The sequence below is a fragment of the Corvus hawaiiensis genome, chromosome 2 (genome assembly GCF_020740725.1).
Source record: "Corvus hawaiiensis isolate bCorHaw1 chromosome 2, bCorHaw1.pri.cur, whole genome shotgun sequence".
Taxonomy (NCBI): Eukaryota; Metazoa; Chordata; class Aves; order Passeriformes; family Corvidae; genus Corvus; species Corvus hawaiiensis.
In genome coordinates, this window is record NC_063214.1 from 32,046,490 (window position 1) to 32,072,336 (window position 25,847).

At 39.5% G+C, this 25,847-nt stretch overlaps 1 protein-coding gene across 2 annotated transcripts; it reads left to right on the plus strand.

Moving 5' to 3' along the window:
- On the plus strand, window positions 1-25,293 carry LOC125322103 (transient receptor potential cation channel subfamily V member 6-like). 2 transcript variants are annotated; one of them, XM_048295713.1, is made up of 15 exons: window positions 1-611; window positions 10,081-10,178; window positions 10,578-10,700; window positions 11,596-11,736; window positions 12,278-12,376; window positions 12,584-12,759; window positions 13,624-13,770; window positions 16,085-16,297; window positions 16,610-16,696; window positions 17,740-17,816; window positions 18,000-18,165; window positions 18,465-18,531; window positions 19,108-19,376; window positions 20,093-20,199; window positions 21,705-25,293. In XM_048295713.1, the coding sequence occupies exons 1-15, from the start codon at window positions 481-483 to the stop codon at window positions 21,976-21,978; spliced, it is 2,175 nt and encodes a 724-aa protein (XP_048151670.1). In that variant the 5' UTR covers window positions 1-480; the 3' UTR covers window positions 21,979-25,293. The 2 variants fall into 2 exon arrangements, with proteins under 2 accessions (XP_048151670.1, XP_048151671.1); XM_048295714.1 differs by lacking the exon at window positions 10,081-10,178 and having other exon boundaries at window positions 489-611.
- The last annotated feature ends 554 nt before the right edge of the window (window positions 25,294-25,847 follow it).

Here is a 25,847-nt window from a genome sequence, read left to right on the forward strand (position 1 = left end):
TCACCTTAAAGGTGTTTTGCCTGGCTTGCTCAGCTGTCTATTTCAAAATTGCTTACATGTTGCTTTCCAGAGGAATTCAGAGATACAGAAGGAGAATGATTGCTTCTAACTTCTAGATTTCAAAATCAAAATAGTAGAAGCTCAGGACTTTGATTGTGTATGACTTCTTCTGTGCTGTACAGGGTCTTTTTGAGGGGTAGGCTGCTGGCAAGATACTTCTAAATCAGACACACCTTTGGGTTGGGCTATTTTGGAAACTAAGTGATTAATGAGGCTCAAGTATGGTCTGCTAGGAACAAGTGATTTTATTTTGTGTTTTTACATGTACTTTGATCAGCTGATGCAGCTGACTGACAGTCTCCTCTGTAAGTAACTGAGGGTGGAGGAGTGGTGACCTGCAGTGAGCCTTTCCTGACTTCTTTCCGAAGTGGGGATTGCAGGCTTTCAGGCAGCTAGACAAGAGAGAAAAAGGGACGTGATATGGGGGTACCTTTATTTGGGGAGAGCAATCCCTTCTATTCCCGGATCTGGAATGGACTAAGTCAGAAGCTGCAAGGCAAAAAATCCTGGGATAAACATCTGGATGAAATCTACTTACTCCAGCAGAAAAGGTACAGTGCACTTCAGCCTTCTTGTCTTCCCTTTCTTCTGCTGCTCTCCCTGTAGCTGATTCTCACTCTTTCCCCTTAGGCTTTTCTGCCAGTAGATAAACTTTAAACAACCCTGGAGCACTCTTGTCTATCAGATTTCTTCTTTCAAGGTGGAATGCTTCTGAGTTCCAATCTTATCTGCTTTCACAGGTAGATTTACCAGGTTGCAATTGAATTACACTGAGTGCAGGACTTCAGTCACAGATTAATAATGTATTCTCTTGTCTTTCCTGCTTCATTGGTAAAGCTCACAGGAAAATGCATGAAGGTTTGTTTGTGATTATTATTATTATCATTATCATTATTACTGTCATCATTATCATTAACATTATTACTATTATTATTATTAGGAGTATGTGTGAGGTATAGGCTGCAGTCAGCTGAAATAGTGGCGCTTTTTTGTGAGGATTTTGCTTTCTGTTTCTCTAAAGTTTGCTCTAACTGTGGGATAGAGTAGGCTTAATGTTGTTGAACGTTTTGGGGGTCAGTCACCTCCTGGGTCAGACTGTGGTTGCTCAGCCCTATGACCTGGGTGTCAACAAGTACAGTGACTCCTATTAGACCTTAGGTTATCCAGAAGATCCCTGTGTCTTCCCAAGCGAACACTGAATCAAGGCTGTTTGTTACTGCTGTCCAGAGTTGCTCCTTCCACACACAGAAATGTAGGACTATTCATGGAAATACAGCTGGATCTGGTTTTCATTGTCATTTCTGCATGCACAAGTGCTGCAGTACTCAAATAACAAATTGCTTCCAGTTGCTTGTAAAATCTGTTTTTTCTTTCGACACATAACTCTGAACATCTGTGGGGACAAAATCTATCTATACATATGTATATGTATATGTATATACACATATATGTATAGAAATATGCAAGGAAGCATCTTAAGAGGGACAAAAGTACATCTTTAGGGAAAGAACTATATAATGATCTAACTTCTGACTGAGTAACAAAGCCTGTTCCAGTTTGCTTCAGTGCAGTGGGACTTAAGTACACTTAAAATGGGAGGGACAATGGGAACAATAGTATTTCTGTGGAATGCTGAAGTGTTTACATTTTGGTGTGTTCATGAAAAGCATCACAGGTAACTGAAAAATAAGTTCTCAGCAGATTCTGTAAGATCCAAATGAGCAGAAAATAGAAGTCCAAATATATTAATATATTAAATTAATTATATTGATTATATACTAATAATTAATACCAATAAGCAGTAAATTGTACTATGATAATTTTTTATGATTATAACAGTATCTTCATATTTTTAAGCCAAACACATGTGGAAAGAAGCTCTGTTGATCTCTATCTAACCTCCCACTTGAAGCTGAACTATTGCCAGCAATAGATCACATTGCTTAAGCTCAGTCTTGAAAGTTTCCCAGGACAGAAACTCCACCACAGCTTTAGGTACCTGTTACAGTGCTGTAGTAACCTCCTAGTGAAAAATGTTTTTTTTCTTTTCCTAAATATTCAACCTGAACCTCCAAAATCATACATTTCGATGATGTTCCAGTCCCTGGTTTACCATCTCCTGTTGCCAAGAAGGGTTTGGCCCCTTCCTTTTGGTTGCTCCCTTTCACATTGGCCATTTGATTGCCATTGGACCTTCTCTTTGCTCATTAGTCCTCATTAGTCATGGTGCTACAGGCCCATGAACATCTCGGTTCTACTTGGTTCCATGTTGGTTCCATGTTGGTTCCATGTTGCTACTGACAGAGGAAAGCAGAAAAATTGTTAGTCATAGAAACCCTTCTGCATAATCTTCTCTTAGATCACTATAGTGCAATCCCACTGGCCCCAAAGTTAACTTTTCTGTGTTTCTTTACAAAATTCTCTGTAAAACACATGTAGTGGGTACAATATTCACTGTCTGTGAAATCAGGGTTGCACTGGGACACAATTCTCCCTACCATTTTAGGTCTATATGTTTCCCACATGTTTCAGCTAACACAAATTAGCCTTTTCCTATTTGGTCACAAATTACATGGTGCCAATATGTGAAAACTCTTTTCCTAAAGGGGGCAGTTCTTCCTCTTATTATCCTACTCTTTCCTTTCTTGTCCCCGGAGATGCTTAGAGTTTGAGGAGAAAAGAAATGAACATTTTAAAGAGGACTGGGATGAGTTTAATTGCTTTCACGTTTTTAGTTATGTACAGATAGAAAAACACAACAGGAAGACCTTCTTTGGGGACTTGTGTATGGGAACTCTTCTCATGAAACCTCTGCTTTTGTGGAAAAACTGTTGTAAGCCAAAAGGGCTTTTGCTGCATCCTGTCATTTTGTAGTATAGAACTGCAGTGTTGTGGCTTCAGCTTGAGTTCTTCTTAGTGAAAATGGTGTTGGAATACATACAGTAATTAGTAGTGATTAAATTCTACTATTGTCTTATTGAAAGCCAGTGGTAAATATGTTACTATTTAACTGGTGTTCTCTAATTGCACAAAGAAAGTCTTCGAGAGAAGAACAAGGCTTTTTTTCTGTCTGACAACTGGTGATAATACCTGAAAACTGACTGTTTTGGTAGTTGTCACCTTCCCTGGCATTGATATTCATTCTCTTTCTTTGTGTGAAACAGTTATTTGAATCTTACTAGCACTAGATCTCAGCATTATTCACAGAGAGGGATTAATACTGCACTGCATAATATTCCCCCAGGGGAATCCAGGTTCAGAAAATGCCATATAATCTCCTAACCTTATAGAGGATTTTGAGTTTATTTGGCCTTAATCTTCTGGTTTCTCTCTATTGATGACTCTCCTTTTTAAACAGCCTGTAGCTCAATGTGGAACCCCAGGGACAGAGGTCACATCTCATATGTCCTCTCTAGAATCATCTTTGGAAGCAAGATCTGGGATCTACACAGCCTGAAGCATATGAACATAAATCCTCGACATAATTCATAAAGACAGAGAACAGAGAGATAAATACTTATAAAAATTTGGGCCTGATAGAGGTGAAGAAGAATCACAGGTCTGTCACTGTGTAATAGATCTTCCAGAAATTATTTTCAGTGCAAGAGTTTCTAAGGAAACACGAACAAATTCCTCCTAGAATGTGGTTTTAGAAATTCCACCCTATGAGAATTGCACTATTCATAAAAAATAAGCAATATATAAATTAGAGCGAGTATATGGTTCCAGTACCTGTAAAATTATAACAATTATGTAGTATTTTTCCTCCTGTTATTGCCTGTATCCATAACTCTGATTAATAAATAGTAAGTAACACATTAGAGGTGCCTGGAACAATTTGCCTAACTTGCAGAGAGCTATGGTCATTCCAAAGATGCCACAATAAAACCTTTAGTTTCCAAATTCTTTGGTGGCTCTTTAGTGTCCCAGACATATTAGTGAGGTGCTTTGCTTACCCTGAAAACAAATGTGGCACAAATAAAAAAGCAGCTCAGCCTAATGCTGGTAAACTGGATTGTTGAAGAGTTGTACAGGGACACAGAGAGCCTCCAGCTTCTACATAAATCTTTCTCAAGCTGGTAGTGAATGAGATGTCCCCATAGTTTGGCTGTTCATTTGTCTAAAAAACATGACTGGGTTTTCAGCCCAGAATTTGACATAGGATTGTGCTGTCTTAAAGCCCACAATGCCTGTAAGTACTAATTAGTTCCTTTGCACCCAAAGGTGACAGTGAAATAAAGATGCCAGCTTCCAATTCCACTTAATTTATAGCTTGTTGCAACAACAGTGCTTCTGAGTAGTCAAGATGCACAGAAAAATTGGCTGAAAAATCTGCTGCTGCATGTAACATAAAATCAAAAGCATCAATAGCAGCATTTCTGATCTTTTCTTCTGCTGATACACCTTCATCCCAGTGGAAGTTTTGAGACTAATAATGGTAAATGATCTCCCTAATTTCACAAGTGCAAATGTCCTTCAGAATCCGTGTTTCCCCAGCAATGCACAGACATACACACACCCAACCTCAGCCTAAAATGCATCTCAGGCTTATAGATTTAGGAAGTTATTTGACTTCCTAAACTTGGCTATAGGTTTCCTTTTGAAGAAGAAAACATGAAATTTGTACCCTGAAAAAAACCCACCCCACATTAAAAAGCCGTTAGAAAAAAATGATTAGACACAGGGTAAGGAACACAACCTGGAATAAAACTGCAAGAAAATCCCTGTTGAGGAGGGCTGGAAGTTTTGATGCAGAATGAGGTTATACATCAGAGAACAAATTTGTTTTATGAGAAATTCAGTGATAATATATAACAACTAACAACTTCTGAACAATTAAAACAGTTCTAGCATGAGATTATTCTTATGATGGTCTCAGGTGCAGAATTAGGAAAAAAAAGAAGTTAAAGCAAGGATAATGCCCTGCTGGAAATAACTGATAAAGATTTCTACTGCTTTGTGTGGTAGATAGCTAAATATCTGAAGGGATAAGAATTCCCTATCAGTTTCTTGTCTAGTAACATTGGCAATTATTAACCTGTTTAATTTATTTTCAGAGAAGCTCTGTTTACTCTCAGCTGAAGGAGCTTTGACATACATGAGCAAGGGGTTCCAGTTAATTTGCTGAGTCTTGCTGGTGCTGAAGAAATTTGCTGACCCTGTTGATTGTCTGAGCCCCTATTATCTGTCTCCTTTTCACTTCATGCAATTATTCCCTAACTCCTTCTTTGGCATCTTGCTAGGTGATTGCTTTGATCGTCTTTCAGCTGGTTAGCTTCCTCTGAGCAGCCCTCTGCTCTCCTGAAGGCTTTCATACATTTACATGCACGTGCTAGCAGAAGGAAGGGAGAAGACGAATCTCCCCTGGCAATTTCATGATGCATTCTGGACCACGGATATTCTGAGCACAACAGGGAAAGAGGAGAAAGCTAAAATAATATCCTGCTGATGAATTTATAGCTAAGGTTAAAATAATTGCTTTAGAACCTCAGTAACTGACTCTCTATGGGAATAAAGCTTGAAGCTGGAAGCAAGCTTAAATTAAAGCAAACAATAGGGAAATTCCATATAGTGAATGATGGAAGTTGTAGAATCTGAAAAGGGAAGAATAGAAAGAGATGCTTCTTTGCATTCCTGGTGAGTTCAGTCTTGAAATAGAAGCTTCAGATTGGTTGTTGTCCAGACAGTTCACATATTTAATAAATTTCTCTGTTTTGAAAGAATAACCATAGCAATCCAAATTCTTCTTTTTATAACAGAGTTAAGACTTATTTACTAGTCTTTGCATTCTCTACCTCTCCATAAGTGAAACGAGCAGGCTGCACTCCAAAGTGCTTAAGAAGCTGTAAACCTAAAAGCATACATATAACCAGCAGAAAGTGCTTGTGAAATCTTTAATCTTGTTTAGAACTACATTTTACATGACTCCCTCAGTCAGAATCTGACCTACATTTTATCTTCTCTTTGTTTCACAATGGATTTTCAAGTGTTCCTGGTTTTGCCCTCACCTATATTGGAAAAACAGCTCACGGCTTCCCGAGCACGTCATTGAATCACCTCTGAAGAAAACTGTCCGATAGTAACGCATGATGAAGGCTCACTAAATGCCTCCACTCAGACACATGCCTTAACTCAGTGAGAAGAACTCAGGAGCACATCCAGGTGGATACTGTAGTAGTTCTCATTGCCCATCAGAATTACTGGTTTGCTGTGCAGCTGTGCTTATCCTAAACTGATCCTCTAAGGCAACATCCAGTCTGCGTAGTGTTACAAACTTAACTTAGCTGGGTAAATCAGGAGCTTAGTATTCCTTGATTCCGTAACTGTTGAAGGGGATGAACAGGATTAGAACAGGAGCTTAACTTAGATGTGCTGAATTATCTTCTCAAGGTGTCTAGAGATGTCTGCTGAATCATTTTCTGAAAGCCAGCCTCACCATTCAATGACATAATGGTACTTTACAGAAGCCAAGCATCTACTGTAGGCAGTTCTGTTAAGACACTTCAGTTGCAGATTTTGCCAGCTGCTGCTTTGACACAAAAAGGGGCCCAAGTAGTAAAATGCAAAATTCGTGCTGTGTTTGATCTGTCAGGAAGAAAGTTGGTTAAATATGCAGAAGTTAAATAATTGAAAATGTTTTGAAGGTTCTAAATTCAGGTGACTTCATTTAATCTTTTATATTAGCAAATTTGGTTCCCGTCGTTTTTGATATTTATATGCTGAGTACATTGCTGTAATGTATTAAAAATTAGCTGATAATTAGAACGGTATGTTTTAAATGAGAGTAAAATGTTTCCCCAATTATGAGACAGAAAATTAAACAAGAGCAAAAGCATATGCTAGAAGCATGTAACTCATGAAGCTTTGAGACATCGCAGGCAGTGTGCCATGATATTTGCCAGCATTTCTGGGTTCCTCTTCTAGCTTGCTCTTTGGCCTGAGATCTCTGGCACTTAAAGCCCAGTTGGAGGTTGCTACAATAAGAAGAAATGTTTGACAATTTTGCCCTCAGTTTCCAAAAGCTGAGCATAGTATTTTTAGGTGCCTTCCTTGTAGCACTAATGTGATTTAATTAGTTTACAAAAACTTTGGTAATTTTTGAGAAAAAGGTATTGTGTTTGTGTCCTCCCATGTCATCTCTTGCCCAATCCTTCTTTCTCTCTGAGGTCATTTGAGGGACAAAGGCCTACCCAGTAAAGCATCAACATACTAATTGTAGCATTGTTTATACTATTGAAACCCCACCTCTTTCCCACTTCCTGCCTCTGAAACTTATATTTTCCCGGAACACAAAGTCTTTCTCAGCCAAAATAGTGGCAGAGGTGGCAAGCTGACTTTACTAACACTGAATCTTATGACTTTTGCTTGGAGTGCCTCTTTATTTAGTTCCTGTTTGTTTGATCCTAGATGCAATCTCCTCATCAAATCATCTTGTCATTAGTTACTAATGAAACTGATGCATGAGTAAGCTATAGAAGGAATACTTCCCTAACTAGGAGTGTGAAGGACACATAAAAATATCTCAGAATGGCTCCCTGATTTGTTGAGGATGGTTCTTTTTATCCTGAGTGTTTTTATTTCTCCTCTGCTCTTCAGGGGTTTTCTAGTTTAGTTTCTAGTAACTTAGATAATGGGGTGTTTTTGGTGACAGGAAGTGCTCATTTTGTGGAATGATAAACATGATGTTCAGTTATGCTTCTATTACTTGTAGCCCATGTCCATTAATTTACACTTACACAAATGACTTCTACTGATCTGTGTCATTCTGATATTTTTTGTTTTGCTTTCTCCCCCAAGATTTCTCAAGTGCCTAAAGTGTCTTTCCATTACAAACTAGAGCAGAAATCTCACATTTCAAGTGGGTTAAGTCCTGAATAATGGCATATCATTTTTTTTTAATTCAAGATCCTGTTGTCCATAAAAGAATAATTTAAAGCACAAAATGAATATTCCTGTAAGGCACAGAAATCATGTTGCCTATTTTCCTATTGTTTTATTGTTAAACTGTCCTGCACTTACGATGCAAGAGTTGTAAGAAAACATTTTTTGCAATGGGCCATTTAAATTCTCTGTGTCTCTGATGTGGGTTTTATTGTGGCTTATAATAGCGTTATATTCCCAGGTAATGTATTCTCACATCAGTGTTGCCATTTAATGCAAAGCACCTATTGCTTTATGGAGTATTTATCCCCAAAATCTTGTAACTAAATAATACCAGAATACATGGAACATCACCAGGAGGAAGCATTTACTGTATCTGCAGGTAGATGGTTTGACTAATGTGTTTGTCCCACATGTTTTTTGGGGGGTGTGTGCTTAAGACAACTATTGGCAGTTGTTAGATTGTAGTAAAGGGATAGACAGAGGCTGGTAGAAAAATGAGGGCTGGTATTATCCTTGTTCATATCAGCTTGAATTTGTCATTTTCTACTGTAATTCTTTGACTTATTCCACATCACATGCTACAGCTTGACCTGAGCCATGCTAGATAATTAACATCAAATTAAACATCTTTACTAGAAAACAGCAGGGGTGAGATAAAAGCACAAAATTTTAATTTAAACAAAGACCTAAAATTGAAATCTTCCTGTTGGGAGAGAGGAGTCTCTTTCTATTTCATACTGAAAACTCATGAGACATAAATTTTTTTGTTTGGTTTGAGTGTCTTTCCTCCCCTTTTATCTTTATCTCCTGACTATGGGATACTTATAATTCTTTATTTGTATAAAATCAAAAAATCAAAAAGCCCACCCCAAACCACTTTTTAATTTATGAATTACAAGACAAACCTGAAAATATTTAAGGATAACAGAAATATTTACCTCCATTTTGTAGATTTTTTTTTTTTTTTTTTTTTTTTTTTACTTTTGTGTGGCCAACTCATGATTTTGAGCATTGGCAAAGCTTGTTTGGATGCTGAACAAACATTGCAGGTAACTGTCTTCAGGTGTTTATGCAAACTGATAGGAACATCACCTGAGCCTTCTCTTCTCCAGGCTAAACAGTCACAGTTCTCTCAGCCTTTCCTCATCTGAGAGATGTTCTATTCTCATAACCATCTTTGTGGCCTTTTGCTGAACTCTCTCCAGTTGCTCCATATGTGTTTTGTACTGAAGATCTTAAGACCTGGATGCAGGACTCTAGGTACGGCCTCACCAGAGCTGAGTAGAGAGCGAGGATCACCTCCCTTGACCTGTTGTTTGCTTCCAAAGACCTTGCTGTAGTGAAGTTTGGTGGCTGTACTTATAAATTCTTCATCAAGCCCAAAGGATATACTCAAATAATGCAGATCCTCATGGAAGACTCAAGGACATGCTTCAGCTATAAGTGAACCACTCTGTCTGGAACTTGTTTGAGTGTGTGCTCTTTCCCAGGGCATGAACACATTTCAGTTCTTAAAAATTTCCTCAATTCTCTCAGCACTAGAGAAAAAATAGTATAACTAAGCTGTCAAATTTTTCTCCATAACTTTGTATATGGAAGAACGACATTTCAGAGCTTAGTCTCTTAATTATAGAAAGTGTTGCCGGAACACAGATGGAATTCTTGTTTGCCCTTTTCTTTCCACTATGGGAGCAATTCAGATGATGACCTTTTCTTAATTTACTGTGCTGTGTGAAGAAACAACTGTTTTTTTCTGGCTCCTGAGATAACTGCCTGCTTGCAGGAGGGCTTCAGTGACCCATCATTCACTATTTCTGTGCCTCGTAATGTGAGCTATAAAAACAAGAAACATTTTGGTTGTTTCCCTGTCTTTCCCTCTGCTGCCACCGTACGGTTCAGTGTCATTAAGCCCAGAGATGATGAACCTCAGTGTGTTTTTAGAATAGCACTGCTCTGCTTTTTCCTGTTCTTTTTTTGTGCCTTCAGAGAATACCTCAGATGGCACATGTGCATTGCTGATTTTTCAGTGAAAATGTTCAAGATAAAAACTATCTCGAGCAAAGGACACGCTAGCTCTGGAGAGAGGCACAATGTGTTTGACTTTCTTCCTTATCAGCCGCTTTTTCTTGACTACAGGATCTGGGAATCCCCACTCCTCCAGGCTGCCAAAGAGAATGACCTTGCTGCCATTAGGAAACTTCTCACTGACGGAACATGTGATATCTATCAGAGAGGTAACTGGGATTACTTGAGAAAAATGGTTTTCCGTGCAAGGCAAGAGCTTCCTACGATGAGTAGCTTGTAAGTTTGCTAAAACATTTGCATCAGCAGAGTCAGATGATGACTTAAATTGGTGTCAGCAACTTTGCAACCAAGTGAGTTTTCTGACTTGGTTGTGCTCATTTGCTTCGTGCCTGAGGTCGGCCATCAACTTACAAACACCTGAAGTTTCTGCTCAGTTTTCAGATTTTGTTGAAGTGAAGGACAGAGACTGTGCAGTTTTGTGACTGTACCAGGCACTACTGAAGGGAGGTCATAGCACTCCCGTAATTTCCCACCTCAATAAATCTATTTCTGCTTTTGTCCCATACAGTTGAATGTCTTGACAATTCACATACTTCTACTCTTTTTAGGTGCTGTGGGAGAGACTGCCCTTCATGTAGCTGCCATATATGATAACTTGGAGGCAGCAGTGGCTTTGATGGAAGCAGCTCCTGAGCTTATCAATGAGAGGATGACATCAGAACTTTATGAAGGTAATATCACTGGGGAAGAGGATGGGCAGGATTCCCTGAAGGGGGGGAGAGGAAGTACTACCTGCACTTTTAGGAAATTGGCTTATACTGCTCCTGGTTCAATATGTTGCTAAACTGTTACACAGCTAAACCAACATACAAATGGCTTCTGACCTTTCTTGGAAGGTGGAATTATATTAAACTTGAGTACACACATGTGCAAACATGCAAAGGCCTCGACCAGGGAATTGCAAGGGATTGGAAAGGCACTGCAAGGATATGTACAGTTTGCTTTCTCACATACTCGTTGGTAAAAAAAGGGATATCTGCCTAACCTCCCCTGGAAGGAGAAAAAGTAGTTATTTGGTTGAGAAAATGAGGAATGTGGCCACTGCTTTTGAGGCTAAACTCCTATCCAGATTTTAAAAGAATGCTTCTGGTTGAGTACACAGAAATTCCAGTCTGAATCTCAAAGCCACTAAAATAATAATGATGGGGTTTTAAAAATTCTAAAGCCTAGTTTGAAGGATTAGAGGAAATCTTTGGGAGTTTTTTCTTGACCTTATCTTCATTTCTTATGAAGGGAAGTGTAGTCAATCTCATAACTTTCTGTTTGCTTCCCAGAAGAATGTGGCAAGTCTTGATTTTCAAAAGGAAAAAAAAATCTATAAAGTGCACTCTGTTGGGGTTTTTTGGCAATTTGTAAAGTCAGTTTTAATAAATTCATGAACAGATTTAAGTAGAGTGGAACCTCTGGAAAATCTCTAGGACAACCCTTTGCACACAACAGGGATAACTTCAAAGCTAACTCCTTTAGCTGCTGTCCATTTACCATGACTGACATGTGAACTGGGGGCTGCCGATCAGCCTGCAGTTGCTTTCTTGGGAGACAAGGTTTTGTTTCTGTCTCTTGCAGGGCAGACAGCTCTCCACATTGCAGCAGCCAACCAGAACACCACGTTGGTGAAGGCTTTGCTTAAGAGAGGAGCCAATGCCAGCACAGCCAGGGCCACTGGGCACTTCTTCAGGCGCAGCTCCCAGAACCTTTTCTATTTTGGTACAGCCTTAACTTGTTCCCTTGCTGCCCTAGGAGGAAACCAGCAGAGTAGTGAGGGGGAATGGGGAGGCTTACTGTAGTCTCCATGTAAAGTGGATAAACAGGGGCTCCTACCTCCAAGTGTCGTCAGACACGCACCTTTTAGCAGACAGTAAGACTTCCTCTGAGTATGTAAATGTTATGTAAATATAAATAGTACACATTTTATAGATTTGCATGTATGCAAATAAATGCTTATATTGTATAAAAATTGTAATTTAGTGTCTTCCTAGCAGCAAATTACTTGTCAACCTTCTTATGGAGGTAAATCCCTGAGAAGAACATTTCTTCATATTAGTGTTTTGTGGGACAGGTCTTTTTAACCTTTTTAACCTTTCTGAGTACTATGAGGAGAGGGGCAGGAAACTGATAAGTTCCCTAAAGTAAGTCCTCCTTTCATCTCCTAAGGCTTCATAGCATGGATAGCTTTCCCTCAGCATCATTCAACCTCTTCTACCTCCTGGGTTCTTAACATTATTTCTCCCCATTCCTTTCATTTCAGGAGAGCATGTTTTATCATTTGCTGCCTGTGTGGGAAATGAGGAAATTGTGCAGCTGCTCATTGAAAATGGAGCTGACATTAGAGCTCAAGATTCTCTGGGTATGTGCTGTGAGGCTCAGTGAATTGCATAGAGTGGATCTGGACATTTTAATTCAGACTGTTGTCTGTGCATACAAATATTCTTCTCTCACTAGAAACAGCTGTGGGATGAGGGATATGAGGAAAATAGAAGCCATCAGTCAATTCTCAATCTTTGCACAGGGCTGGGCTATTCCAGATACTTTATCCAGTCTGCTTCCTTCATAGGTAACACTGTTCTTCACATCCTGGCTCTCCAGCCTAATAAGACGTTTGCCTGCCACATGTACAGCCTGATACTTTCCTATGACAGGAACAAAGAGGGACCAGGGTCACTTGAACTGATTCCTAACAATGAGGGACTCACTCCATTCAAATTGGCTGGAGTTGAGGGCAACACTGTGGTGAGTTTGTGTGACACCGGTACCTCGGTACAAAAGAGAAATGGAGACCTTGAAATAACATCATTCAGAGCAAGGGAGTTTGTGCATGTTCTTAGTGGGTAGAAGATACATAACAAGATTTTTTTCCAGAAGTCTTATGTAGGTCCCAAAAACCCTTTATAAGAAATTTCTTTATCTTAATGAAAGAAATTAGTGCTTAAAGAATAGATATTTTCCCCCAATTTTTGAGGCATTTGAGTTAAAGAGGTATTAACAGACAGATTTAGCCAAAGCAATTTTTTGAAAGGCTCACTGAAATTATTTTCTTGGTTGTCTAGATTTCATTATTCTAAAGGTGACACATGGGAAACCTCTTCAGGTATCCACAGGCATTTATTAATAGACAAAATCTTAGCATTTAATGTAAACCCTCATCCTTCCACTCAATGAAAAGCAAGGGTGGTGTTTCTTCTTTAGATTCACAAGGGACAGGATCATTTCCCTTGTCACACGTCTCTTTCGAGAACTTGTAGAAGAGTATTAAAACATTTTTTTTTCTAATCAACATGTAATTCCATCTGAAGTCTATTGTCAGGAGGTATAACTGTGTCAAGTAACTTTAGCAGTTTGATTAGAATTTAGAGTAAAAAGCACTCATCCTTTACGTCAAGCATGAGCTAATAATCAAAGAGGAATCAGAAAAATACCTTCCACTTCTTAACCTGCTGTAATTGTTCCTGAGAGATATGGGAACCTCAACAGCTACCAAGTTCAAGGAAAATATGTCATAATTAAGGGTTTTTAAGAACTTTTTTTGTGCTCATTGCAAATACATGATATACTGGAAAGCTTCTGATATCCTTGTCTCCCTTCTTTTCTCCTCAGATGTTTCAATACCTTATGCAGAAGCGGAAGCAGAATCTCTGGTCCTTTGGCCCCTTGACCACTGTGCTGTATGATATCACAGAGATTGACTCCTGGGCTGAAGATCAGTCCTTCCTTGAGCTCATTGTATCCACCAAGAAGAGAGAGGTACCGTGGGCACCTTATGCTTTCTGTGTGCAAACCGTGGGGATCATCAATGGAGAGGAATGATGAGTTTGAAGGTTTGAGCTCACTGATATAATCCATAGAGCAAGGACCTTGTACCACGAGCTGCAGAGAATACATGAAGTGTAGGGGTTTATTAATGATCTGGCTACATCTGATGCTATATATACAGTTTCTTCTGAGGTGTGAAAATTACAAGTTATTGAAAGAACAAGTATGAACAAACTGCAGAAAAGGGTTTTCTCTCACTAGGCTCAAAGATACACTAAGAACCTGTAGAGTAGCTCTAGCAAGTATCTTCCTGTAGCTATGGTACTGATAAACTCTCACAATGTCCCTGTGAGACAGGAGTGCATTCAGAAATCCTAAACTGGAGTGCGTTTTGGAACCACTCATTATTATTATTCCCTTCATTTAATGACAGGTTATGACTCAAAACAAAGTGGGCAAATTACCTCTGCTGTAGGGTCAAAAGCCCTATAAAGGGATTAATAAGACAAAAATAGCAGAGTGTAAAGGCAAGCTTTGACAGATCTCCGTAGGACTTTCAAGGTACACAACCCTATCAGTGGTAATGACCTTAAATAATCCTAACAGGACAGGAAATGAATCAGAAGACACTTCAATTAGCACAGTTCTGCCCATCCTGTATTATTTCCATCTATCAAAATTTTGTCAAACCTTTCTAACAAAAGTTTGAGCTTCTGGAGAGCTTTGCTATGGAGCTGCTGTCTGTGGAGCTCTCATTTGCTCTTACGTGAAATCCTCTAAATTTCTGTAAGTGGTGATACATATGGAAATCCAGAGAAAAGCAGTCCATGTCAAAAAATAGAACCAGCTTAAAAGTTGTCCACTTTAGAAGACTAAACCATAATCCTAAAAAAAAAGCAGAATATTGTGCCTCACTCTTACTCCAAAACGTTCATATAGTGCATGCAGATCCAAGAATCCTAATTTCAGAAGATACGGTGTGCCCAAATATCAAGAGGTGTAACAGTCCATTTTCCAGAATGCTCTTACATATGTGCATTTGCACTTTTTTAATGCATAACTAGTAATTCGTTTTTGCATTTGATATGTTTGGCCCAAAATGTTTGCTGTCTCCTCTAGAAGAATGCCGTGTGTGACCCCATCCCATCATGCCCTCCCTGTTCAATATTGGACTAGAGGAGCATCTTTAACCCCCAGTCAGAAGTGGGTTCCTCTTGTATTAAGGGGAATGCATATACACAGAGGTATTAAGATGTATTTTATGATCTTGAAGTGGAAGAAAAGTAAAAGAAATAGAAGGGAACTAAGCTACAGGAAGATTATAGTAAGCTTCAAACTTGTATCATCCCTATGAAAATGAAATTTACTCTCCTATGCAAAGAATTCGAGAATACTGGCTCCTATAGAAACCAGGACACCTATAGGTGGATTCTCTCTCATGCAGTTTTAATCCTTTAGGATATTTCATAGGCCATTCAAGAGTTTTGTTAGAGTCATGTCCATTTATGGAAACATTTCTTGCACTTTGCTCACTCAGCAATTTTTGGCTGACTTAGAGGAAACAGGGCATTGTAGCAATAGAAGAAAAACATCCAGAGTGCAGTAAGAAGTTTTTCTTTAAAGTAACCCAGTCACAAAAATTTGACTTACTTTACTTTCTTGCTTATTGCAATAGTCCCCTAAACAAACAATAGAAAGTAAGTCTAGAAATATTTAATAAAATGTGTGGCTCAGATTCATAAGTAAGTTATAAAGTACACCTGTCTCTTCTACTTATGCTCTGTCAGTCTTCTAGTATAAGCTGAAGGCTTGATATAGATGATTCAGTTAATTATCACCCAGATAATAAGGCAGAAACTTAAAAGGTAGTACTTTTACATAAGCCATAGAGCATTAGACAAGTACAAATATCTTTTAGAAAAATGTTTCTGTTTTCTTATTTTAAAACATCTGATAAAAAAAACTTGTGTTTTACTAACAGGAATATTCTGTCATCCTCAGTTCTATGTTCCTACACAGAGGACAAATTTATTCCAGTATCTAACATGCTTTTCTTGTACTTCTCACTGGTACTCAAAAGCTGTTCTCTGCAGGATATATTTCTTTTTTCCAAAGCTCTTTATTGTCAAACTGAGCAAATCCAATGCCCACTAGAGCGTTCCACTTTTGCAAAGTAAATTCAGTTTTCTAATGCCGAATAGGGTAGATGAGAATAGTTTGTTAACACCCTCTCAGGAAAATTTGTGAACGATGTTTATAAAAAATGCACTTTTGGCAAGTAATTCCTTCTCTTGCTCTTTCTCAGGCACGCCAGATCTTGGACCTAACACCTGTGAAGGAGCTGGTGAGCCTGAAGTGGAACATGTATGGTCGTCCCTATTTCTGTTTCCTGGCCTTATTCTACATCCTCTACATGGTCTGCTTCACCATGTGCTGCGTCTACCGGCCTCTGAAACCCCGAACAGGCAACAGAACCAGCAGCAGGGACAACACAGTCTATGTCCAGAAAATGCTTCAGGTACTGTGACTGTAGGAGTCAGAGCCCCAATTGGGCAATTCCCATTTAACCTACTCAACTGGAAAGTCCAAGCCTTCCCCAGTCCCCAGCTATTGCAGCTGTCCTCCTCCCCTCTTTCGGCCAGCTGACCTTTGTCAGGGAGGAATAGGAGGTGGGCTCTGCTCTCCACTGCTGGGGCTGGTTCCACTGGCATTGCCAGGACTACTCATGTTTATTATAGTAACAATACGTTTTCTTCTCCCCCATCCTCTTTTTAAATTAACTTTCACTTTCTTTAAAATCTAATTGTAACTTCCATTAACTTTTCTTCAGGAGTCATACGTGGCATATGAGGATGAGCTGAGGCTGGTGGGGGAGCTGATCACAGTCATTGGAGCTGTAGTAATTTTGGTTCTCGAGGTAAGAGAAACAGTGAGCTATACAGTTTCAAGCTTCATCAAGGCAGATTTTACTTACAGACAAACATGAATTCGTGCTCACTACTTGGTAGGGCTTATTTGCTTAGGCTGAGTACTTCGACACTTCAACACAATAGATATTGCCAACAGTGTCTATTAGATGAGACAGAGAATGTGACAATGTCCTAGTAAGACTCCAGGTGCGGAAGAAGCAATTAGAAGGATTGGTCGCACTCTCCAATACTGTCTGCAGGGTAATCCACAGTTCCTGTTAGCACCATCCATGGTCCAGCTGACTCCCAGATGTTGCTTCACCCAGTACCCATAAATATCCCTGTGTTTAGGCGTGCTGGGTGAAGTGATTTCTGTGCATAAACAGAAAAGTTTATATTTAATTAGAGATCAGTTACACTTATGGACTTGTAACAGGAGCCTTTCTCCACCATCCCCCACTTGATTTTATTATAATAGGAAATAGATTTGTGAGAAAACTAAAAACACGATGACAGGAAGAACTGAAAATAAAACAGGGCTTGTAAACAGCTTTCTGCCTGTGTGGCATACATCAGGCACAGTATCACCAGCTGGTCAAAGGAGGTGGTTGTCCCCTCTGTGCTCTGCACTGATGTGACCTCAGCTTGAGTGCAGTGTGGAGTTTCAATTCTATGATATGTTCCAGAGGACAAGTCCTTCTTCCTGTGCTTAGTCAGGACTCTGGGGCTAAGGCTACAACTAGCACAGTGTGAATTATAACAAACTCCTTTGATTCACCAGGAAGGTCTTTTTGTCTTTTTTACTGAGGCACCTCTCTGCGACGTGTCTCTCAATCTGCCCAAGCATTCTTAGATTTTCCAGCAATCTCTGTCTCATCCCAAAAAGGGCCCACCTGACTCAACCATTCTGATTTTAAAGTAATGTAGAAGTTGATCCATCGAAGGAGATGTGGCTGACTCTAAGAACTTGTGAATGTTGGTGGTTGCCATGACATTTAGTAATATGATGGAAACTCTGTGAGTCCTCAAGTTAATAGGATGTCTTTCTTAGATTCCAGATATCCTTAGAGTTGGAGCAGCGAAATACTTTGGGCAAACAATCCTAGGAGGGCCTTTCCACATAATTGTGTAAGTACAGAACACTAAGTCTAATAAATATATTGTCTCTCGTTTTCCCCACTGCTCTCTTTTGCCAGATGAGTTGCTTTCTCCATGTTTTTAAAGTATTCCTTCTCTGGATTTCTTTCTCTTAATGACTTGACTGATACTTCCTTTACTGAACATTTTTTCACTGTCTCTTTTTCTTTGCAGCATCACATATGCCTGCATGATTCTGGTGACCATGGTGATGCGTCTCACCAGCACGACTGGGGAGGTGGTGCCCATGTCCTTCGCCCTGGTGCTGGGATGGTGCAATGTCATGTACTTCGCACGAGGCTTCCAGATGCTCGGACCTTTCACCATCATGATCCAGAAGGTGTGAGACACAAACAAATATGGGCTATTCACACACATCCTGACACCTCTTTGCAAATGGGGAGAACTGTAAGAATACTTTTTTCTCCCTCAGGACTATTTGCTTAATTTTGCGTTAATGTCAAATGAACAAGTTCTTGTCTGCACAGAGCATTTTAGAACTTTCACATTCTCTCCTTAGTGCAAAAGTTTCCTTTAGTCCACTCATGGTCTTAAAATCTGGAAAAAGATTTACATAGGGTGGCACTGTGACTTGGTGGAGCACTTAGGCCTTATGGCGGCTCTGTCTTTGCTCTACAGATGATATTTGGAGATCTTATGCGCTTTTGCTGGCTCATGGCTGTGGTGATATTGGGCTTTGCATCAGGTGAGTCTACAAAGAGAAAATAATAATATGTTACCCCTGCCAGCTGCTTCGGTATGAATTAAGAGTGTGGGTTTTGATTTAATCTCTGATTGCCCTCTGAATATCTGGAAAAGCTGGTGATGATATTTAGCTTCTATTTCTCTGAGCATGGTCACTTTCCCAGTACTGATTTCTGTTCTCATGAGTTTGGTTTTCAATTCTTGCTCTTTCCAGGGTAATAGAAATGAATATAATTCAGATAATTCCATATATTTTTAAGTCAAGGTCTAAAAACATACTGCATTTATGATATTTGTCTGTAGAAAATTAGATTAACACACATAGTTTTATCATATCCTTGAGGATGAAAAGATCACTACTTTGAGAAATAAATAAACAATCAAAGTAATTTTGGGTCATTTTATCATGGAGACCAGTGATTCTAATCAGGGATTTGTCCTTGCGTAGAAGCACGTGCATGTCCTGCCCGGACTAATTTTTTTTGTGTCAGAATCTCTTACAGGATTCTGTTATTCCTCCTGGAATGTGATTCCTGTTGTTAAACTCTCTCTTTTTCTCTCAATTCCTCTCCTCCAGCTTTTTACATCATCTTCCAGACAGAGAACCCTGAAAACCTTGGGCAGTTCTACAACTATCCCATGTCCTTGTTCACCACCTTTGAGCTGTTCCTCACTATCATTGATGGCCCTGCAAACTATGATGTGGACCTGCCCTTTATGTACAGCGTGGTGTACTTTGCTTTCGCCATCATTGCCACCCTCCTTATGCTCAACTTGTTAATTGCCATGATGGGTGACACCCACTGGAGGGTGGCCCACGAGCAGGATGAGCTCTGGAGAGCCCAGGTAATCTAGCTCAAGTGGGCATTCCTACATTATTTCAAATAGCAGCTAGAAGCCCATCAGTCTTTCTTGTCCAGCCTGTGTCTCCCTAGATGTTTGTTCCCTACGCAGGGAATCTCTTGTTAAACAGAATTGAAGTTGCATCTTGTTTTTGCAAATCCCATTTCTGTATAACTGAGAGTTAAATTATAATTATAGGGATTGACTGAGGGGGTAATGTTCATAGGAAGGCCAGGAATGTCCATTGAAAGAAGCTGGCCTGACTGTCTTGGTCAAAAGGCAAAGAAATGCAACCAGTTCTATAGCTAATCAACAGGAAATCCATCTCCTATACTTTTCTGTGAGAAAGCAGTCAGACAAATGGTTAAACATAGTCATGTGGCCACAGTGGTAAGTTCTGATGATAATTAAAGTGGGTGTAGATATTCTCTTCTCTAGCTTGCAATTAATTACCCTACTCATTGCCTTGAGGTATAAAAGGAAAGAAATTGAGCAGTGTTTTAAGATCACCACTACTTCTTCAAAACATGTCACAGTTAGACCTAAATTAGTGACTGCCCTATAAGAAATGGAATACAGACTCTATAATTTTTTTTAATTACATGAGGAGCTGTAATAAAGTACGGTATGGGTTGGTGTTCATGAAACTAATATTTTTGAAAGAGAGTCTCATTATTTTTCTAATTCATCTGAGTTTTCTCTTTTTTCTCATTCCAAAGGTTGTTGCTACTACTGTCATGTTGGAGCGGAAACTGCCACGGTGCCTCTGGCCCCGCTCAGGAATCTGTGGGCGGGAATTTGGGCTGGGGGAGCGATGGTACCTCAGGTGAGTTCTCTTGGCATGTGTATGTAAGGATCCAACAAGAAGAACCCAATGTATGGATGTTAATAATGAGCCTTTTCAGTGGTCTAGGGAGTGTTTGAAGTGCTTTCCTTACAGAATACAGACCCCAATCTCTTTTCTGTCTCTGACTGATAGATAGACGAGCACTGCCCCCCTCAGAAAGCTCTGCTGTGCATTTCCTTGTGAAATCAACTGATGCATTCTCATCCAGTAGTCACATTGGGCAGACCCCAGAAACTGCACAGGTTATAAGACCTGAATTTTTCTTTCAAACTTCTTATAATGACTATCACTTAACTTCACTGCTTTGCTTGGTTGGCTGTCCCTGTCCCTGGGATGCATGAAATGGCAGAGGCAGTATTGATCTATCAGGCATTCAGAAGCAATGAGTTGCCCTGTGAATGACTCAAAATCAGAACAGGAATAATTGAAGTCAAAATTTCTTTCTCGTGTGAACCTAGTAAATATGTTATACTTCGTGATGACTGTGTCAGGTGGCAAAGGCACAGGTCCCGGATTTCAGTTTATGCATTGAACTAAAAAACTGTCTGTAGTCAAGATAACACAAAATTCATCATTATTTCTGATTTTAATCAATATTTATGCCAGGTGAGAAAAGATTTAACTTTTGGGCATTTGCATTTTCTAACTGTGCCATCTTTTGCTGATAGAGCCAGAAGGGGGAGTGGTGGCTATATGAATCATAGAATCATAGAATATCCTGAGTTGGAAGGGACCCACTAGGATCATCAAAGTCCTGGTCCTGCATAGGACCTTCTGCAGTTTTTGCAGACAATTGATCCTCGTGGATTTTCAGATTTACTGGGCAGGACAAGCAGACCTAAAGTGGTGCCAATATGCAACACTTTCAGTCCAAGGCATGGAATATAACAATATACTGCAAGAGCAATGTCCCAGAAATTCACTGGGAATAACTGGGAATGCCAATTATTCACTGGATGCTGTGAGAAAAGAGTGTTGCTGTGATTTAGTTCTGTCAAATCACATGGATGTTCATTATATATTTGTGGGATAGCAATTCAGAAGACAATCGATAAGTAATGTAGAGAAGGATTGGTGGAAGTGGAGCAGTTAAGTAAAAGTTCAGCCAGAGATGAGTGACATCCTGAGGCTAGCAGCCATAGAGTATCAGAGGAGGAAAGTCAAAAACAGATAGAATAAATGAATATATGCATATATGCAAGGTCTGCAAATTGCTTACGGCTGGCAAAATGGAAAGGGCAAATCACGACCAGGAAATGAGTTAAAGGACAAGAAACCACGGGCAGACATTGGTACTGAAGTTGATGGGGATGAAGGTCTAGGAGATAACTGTGCTAGTAGCCCCTAGCATCCTGCCTATAATCAGTTACCTGTGCAGATTTTTCTGGAATGTCTGTGTCAGTAGGCCTGTTTTTTGGATGGGTTTGTTGATAAGCTGGTGCTTTCCTACTTCGTTCAGTTTGTATTTTTTAATCCTCTTACAGAATTGAAGACAGGGTTGATCCCAACAAACACAAGATGATGCGTTACACAGAGGCATTTAAGGCTCAGGATAGGGATAACTATGAAAAAGGGTCAGAAAAGCTGGAAACCAATGGCGACACCCTGTGCAAGAAGGATCTGTCTGCTCTGTCACTGTCACGGAGCACATCCAGAACTAGTTCTCACCGTGGCTGGGAGATCCTGAGGCGCAACACCTTCCGCCAGCTTTGTGGAGAGGTGGGGCCTGCCGTGGACGAGGAGGTCTATGATGTCTAAGAAGCCTCTATTTTCACGCCACCAGATGGATCCCTTTTGCCACGACGACAGTTGTCTTTTACAGCTGCTCATACACTCCCCGTCATGCCACATACATTCATCAGCCTTGAAGAACCCTGCTGGTGAAGATTTTGTGAGCAGTTCATGGCATCTGTGCTATGATAAAAGGATGCAGTTTTTTCTCTCCTACTTCTAAGTGTCTCTGCAATTGCACTGATTGCACCGAGCTGGTGGGCTTGTTGAGCTGTGTAATGCAAATGATCAAAAGAAGCCTGCAATGGGATTTCATCCATTTACGAAGAAGTGATCAGTAGGCCCTCTTCCAGACTGTTACATAGAGTATAATCTTTCCCCCCAGTTTCACAAAATTGCAATGCTCTCATAGCACAGAATGACTGAAGTTCTGATTTATGATTTGGTACAGAAGAGAAAAAAACCCCAAACCCTCAAAAACCCCACAAACCCTGTAACTGATCTCAGGAATGAAGGTAGTTGTTGACACTGTGATGATTAAAAAGGACTGTAACTACTGAGCTGGCATTCAGGGCCTGACAGATGTTGCCCTCTGAAGAAAGGCGGTCTCCATTAACTGCAGTTTCAGCATTTCTGGCTTAGCAGGACTGTTTTGGTTTGGTTTGCTTGTTTGGATTTTTTATTGGTGATGGATATTTTTGTTTGTTTGTTTTAATTTTTTGTCACATGAATGCACTTTAAGCTTTTGAGAAGAAGTGATTGCTACTCCTGTGAGGATTCTGAAGTGGGAACTTTTTTTCAGATTGAGAGAGTGTATGAGCTGGTTAGGTGACTTCCAGCAGTGTGAAATTTCAGCAGAGATATTTATCTCCAAAGTAAGCTAAAGCTGGTCTTTTGTTTTCTGTGGAAGAATAGGTTTCCGGACCACAGTTCCCTGACTTATAACTGAGCCATCAAGGTTGAGTAGTGAGCTCCTATGTAACACGGAAAGAAATGGTGAGGAGATGTTGGATAGATGAGTAAGAGCTATTGCAGAGACAGTTCAGAAACTGGTATTCTCTCTCTCTGTCTCTCTCTGAAAGTCTAAAACTATCCAGTAAACAACTGAGGCACCCACACAGATCCCTTCCAGGCATGATGCTGTGCCAGTCTGTCGGATTACCATCTGCCTCAGGCCACTTTAAGAAAAATGAAGGAATATTCAGAGAAATGGGCAGTCATTTCAGGTTTTATTTGTATCCTCAGGAGTGTGGAGTTTCATTCCAGTAGCAGAAGTTAAGCAGAAAGCAATCCACGGTCTTAACATTTCCTTCCAACAGGACTAATAACAGCAACTTTGTTCTTTAAGAAATTAAAGACTATTATCTAGTGCTAGACTTTGAGCCAAATCACCCTGTGATAATCAAAGCAGACAATGAAAAAGCTGACCCCAGTGGACTTCTGATTGTATTGAAATATCACTGCAAACCTCTCCCACACCTTCTCACTTGCAGGTGCTGTAATGAGTATCATGATTGTTGCAATCGTATGTATTTATTTAAATGGCCACTTTCTCTTACTTGAATGTATATTTTTTTTGTGCTCCAGTGGAAGACAGACAGAGGGCTGTCACTCTGGAATTCAACTGTATGCTTTTGAGTTGACTCATGTTATTGAATTGAAGGTGTTGCCTGGTCTCAGTCATTGAAGTGCTGTCCGTCCTTCCCAAAACCTTTGGCCTTCATACTGGTGATCTTTGGAAATGGGGGCAATGTGATATGTTAACCAGAACTGTGAAATGTTGCTCTGATTGTAGATGAATTTTATTTCATAGCGAATAGGAAATAGGAAGAAGGGGAGAACTGATGATCTCCCCATTTCCCCATCCTATCCTTGGCCCCAAACACAGTAGAATTTTTTGAAAACCACTGAAACACAATTATGATGGAACCATGTACTGTCATTTCTACAGAAGAAATCCCCCATGTGACAAAATAATAATAATAATAATAATAATAATAATAATAGTAATAAAATTAAAGGTAGTTTGAAGTACAAGCTGTGTAAGCCCTGGTTCTGATTTTGCGTTCTTCTTCGTTGCTATAAATACTGAGAAATTTGATCTTGCAAATTAAAGCAATACTTTGACATTGCAGGAGGCAGAACATAACTAATTTACCAGTGCCAGGCCTTTTTTGATTTTGGTACCTGTTCTCCATAAAAAGAAAAGAAAAAAAGCCAGGAGCAGGTTTTCTTAAGGAAGTGCCTTCTTTCATAAAATTGCATCCTGTGATAGTTAGCTTTCAAACTCCCTGCACAGAACCCCTGCATACAGCAGCATCAGAACTGTGTAATTGATTTTCTGACTTTGGAATTGCATAATATAAATAGGATAGACAATCATAGAATCATAGAAGGAAGGGGCTTTTAAAGGTCATGTAACCCAGAAACTGAGCAGGCACATCTTCAACTGGATCAGGTTGCGAAAGCCCTGTCCAACCAGACCTTGAATGTTTCCAGAGATGGGGCATCTATCACCTTTCTGGGAAAACAGTTCCAGTACTTCACCACCCTTGTTGTTAAAAAATTTCTTACTGGCTCCTATTGGAATTTGACTTCCAGTTTCCTAAAACAACTTGCATATTAAAAAAAAATCCTGGAAAAAGACCTTGTGCAAAAGTGGACAGAATATTTTACCAATAGTAAATTGATCCCCCAGTCTTCTGTTGATGATCAGTGATGGAGACCATTTTATAATAATTTTATATATTTATATAATTTATAATAACAGCTACAGAGGAAAATTAGAAGTGTGAAAATTCAGCAGATGTAATGGGCACACCAGTTGTTGGAAATACTAAATTTAATATGTCATTGTGGAATACTTAGCCTCTTTCATTAGGACATATATACATGAAGTGTATAATCATGTAAATCTCAGGTGATGAAGTAATGGGAGGCACTGGAATAACTTTTGAGCTGTTTCAATGCAGTCTGGCTCTGACTCAGCAATAGCAGTGACTGCCGTCACACAGAGGCAAAGCACTTTCGCTGTAATATTCTGCATGAATGTGCTGCTTCAAGATTTGCTTCAAGTTTTGTGCTTTTTGATGTACTTATATCCTAAAATTCTGAAACAGTATTGCTATTCCTTGCTGTTGCAAGGTGTCTTTCCTCTCCCTCCTAACAATATTGCAATGATTTCAAAGCAGACATTCCTCCCCTCCCTGAAAGTGCTAACCTCAAACTGTCCTCTACGTTACTGAAGTTTATGATAATGTGATGAGAATGAATGTTTTGATCCAGTTGCTTGTAGTTAAATGAGGTCTATTTTGCCGACAATAAAAATATGAAGTATCTTGACTGCTTCTTTGTGTCTAAAATAAATATCAGGAGCCAATGTTTGTGTTTTCTTCTCTAGTAGCAATCACAGACATTAGCTGGCAATTTGTTTGTGTTGTCCACACTAAATTTTTTTGATTAAATCTGTTGTTCCACAGCAATCCACTTCAGATATTTCTTTATACAAAGTTCGTATAGAGTTCCAAATGCTGATTTCTGGTTCAAACTATGAACTATCAAGGCCCTGTTTTTTAAAGTCATTGAGAGTTTAGCGAAAACTGCAGGACAGGCTCTTCAGATTAGAAGCTGTATTTTCATGTTCGTGGAATGATGTATGTTGGGCAGTGAGGCAACTGTCCTTGCTGTAGCCGCTTGCAATAAAATGCACATATATACAGTTTTCTCAGTAATGCACATGCAAAACAGATACAGATAATGCAATTTTATAATGCGCTGGTGTATAATCATGGTTCACTGAATTTGATGTTTACACCATTTCTTAAATTATTACTGTGATTCAAGTGGAGTTTTTGAAAGCTTCCTAAATGGGAATAAACCAATTCAACAAACACTTT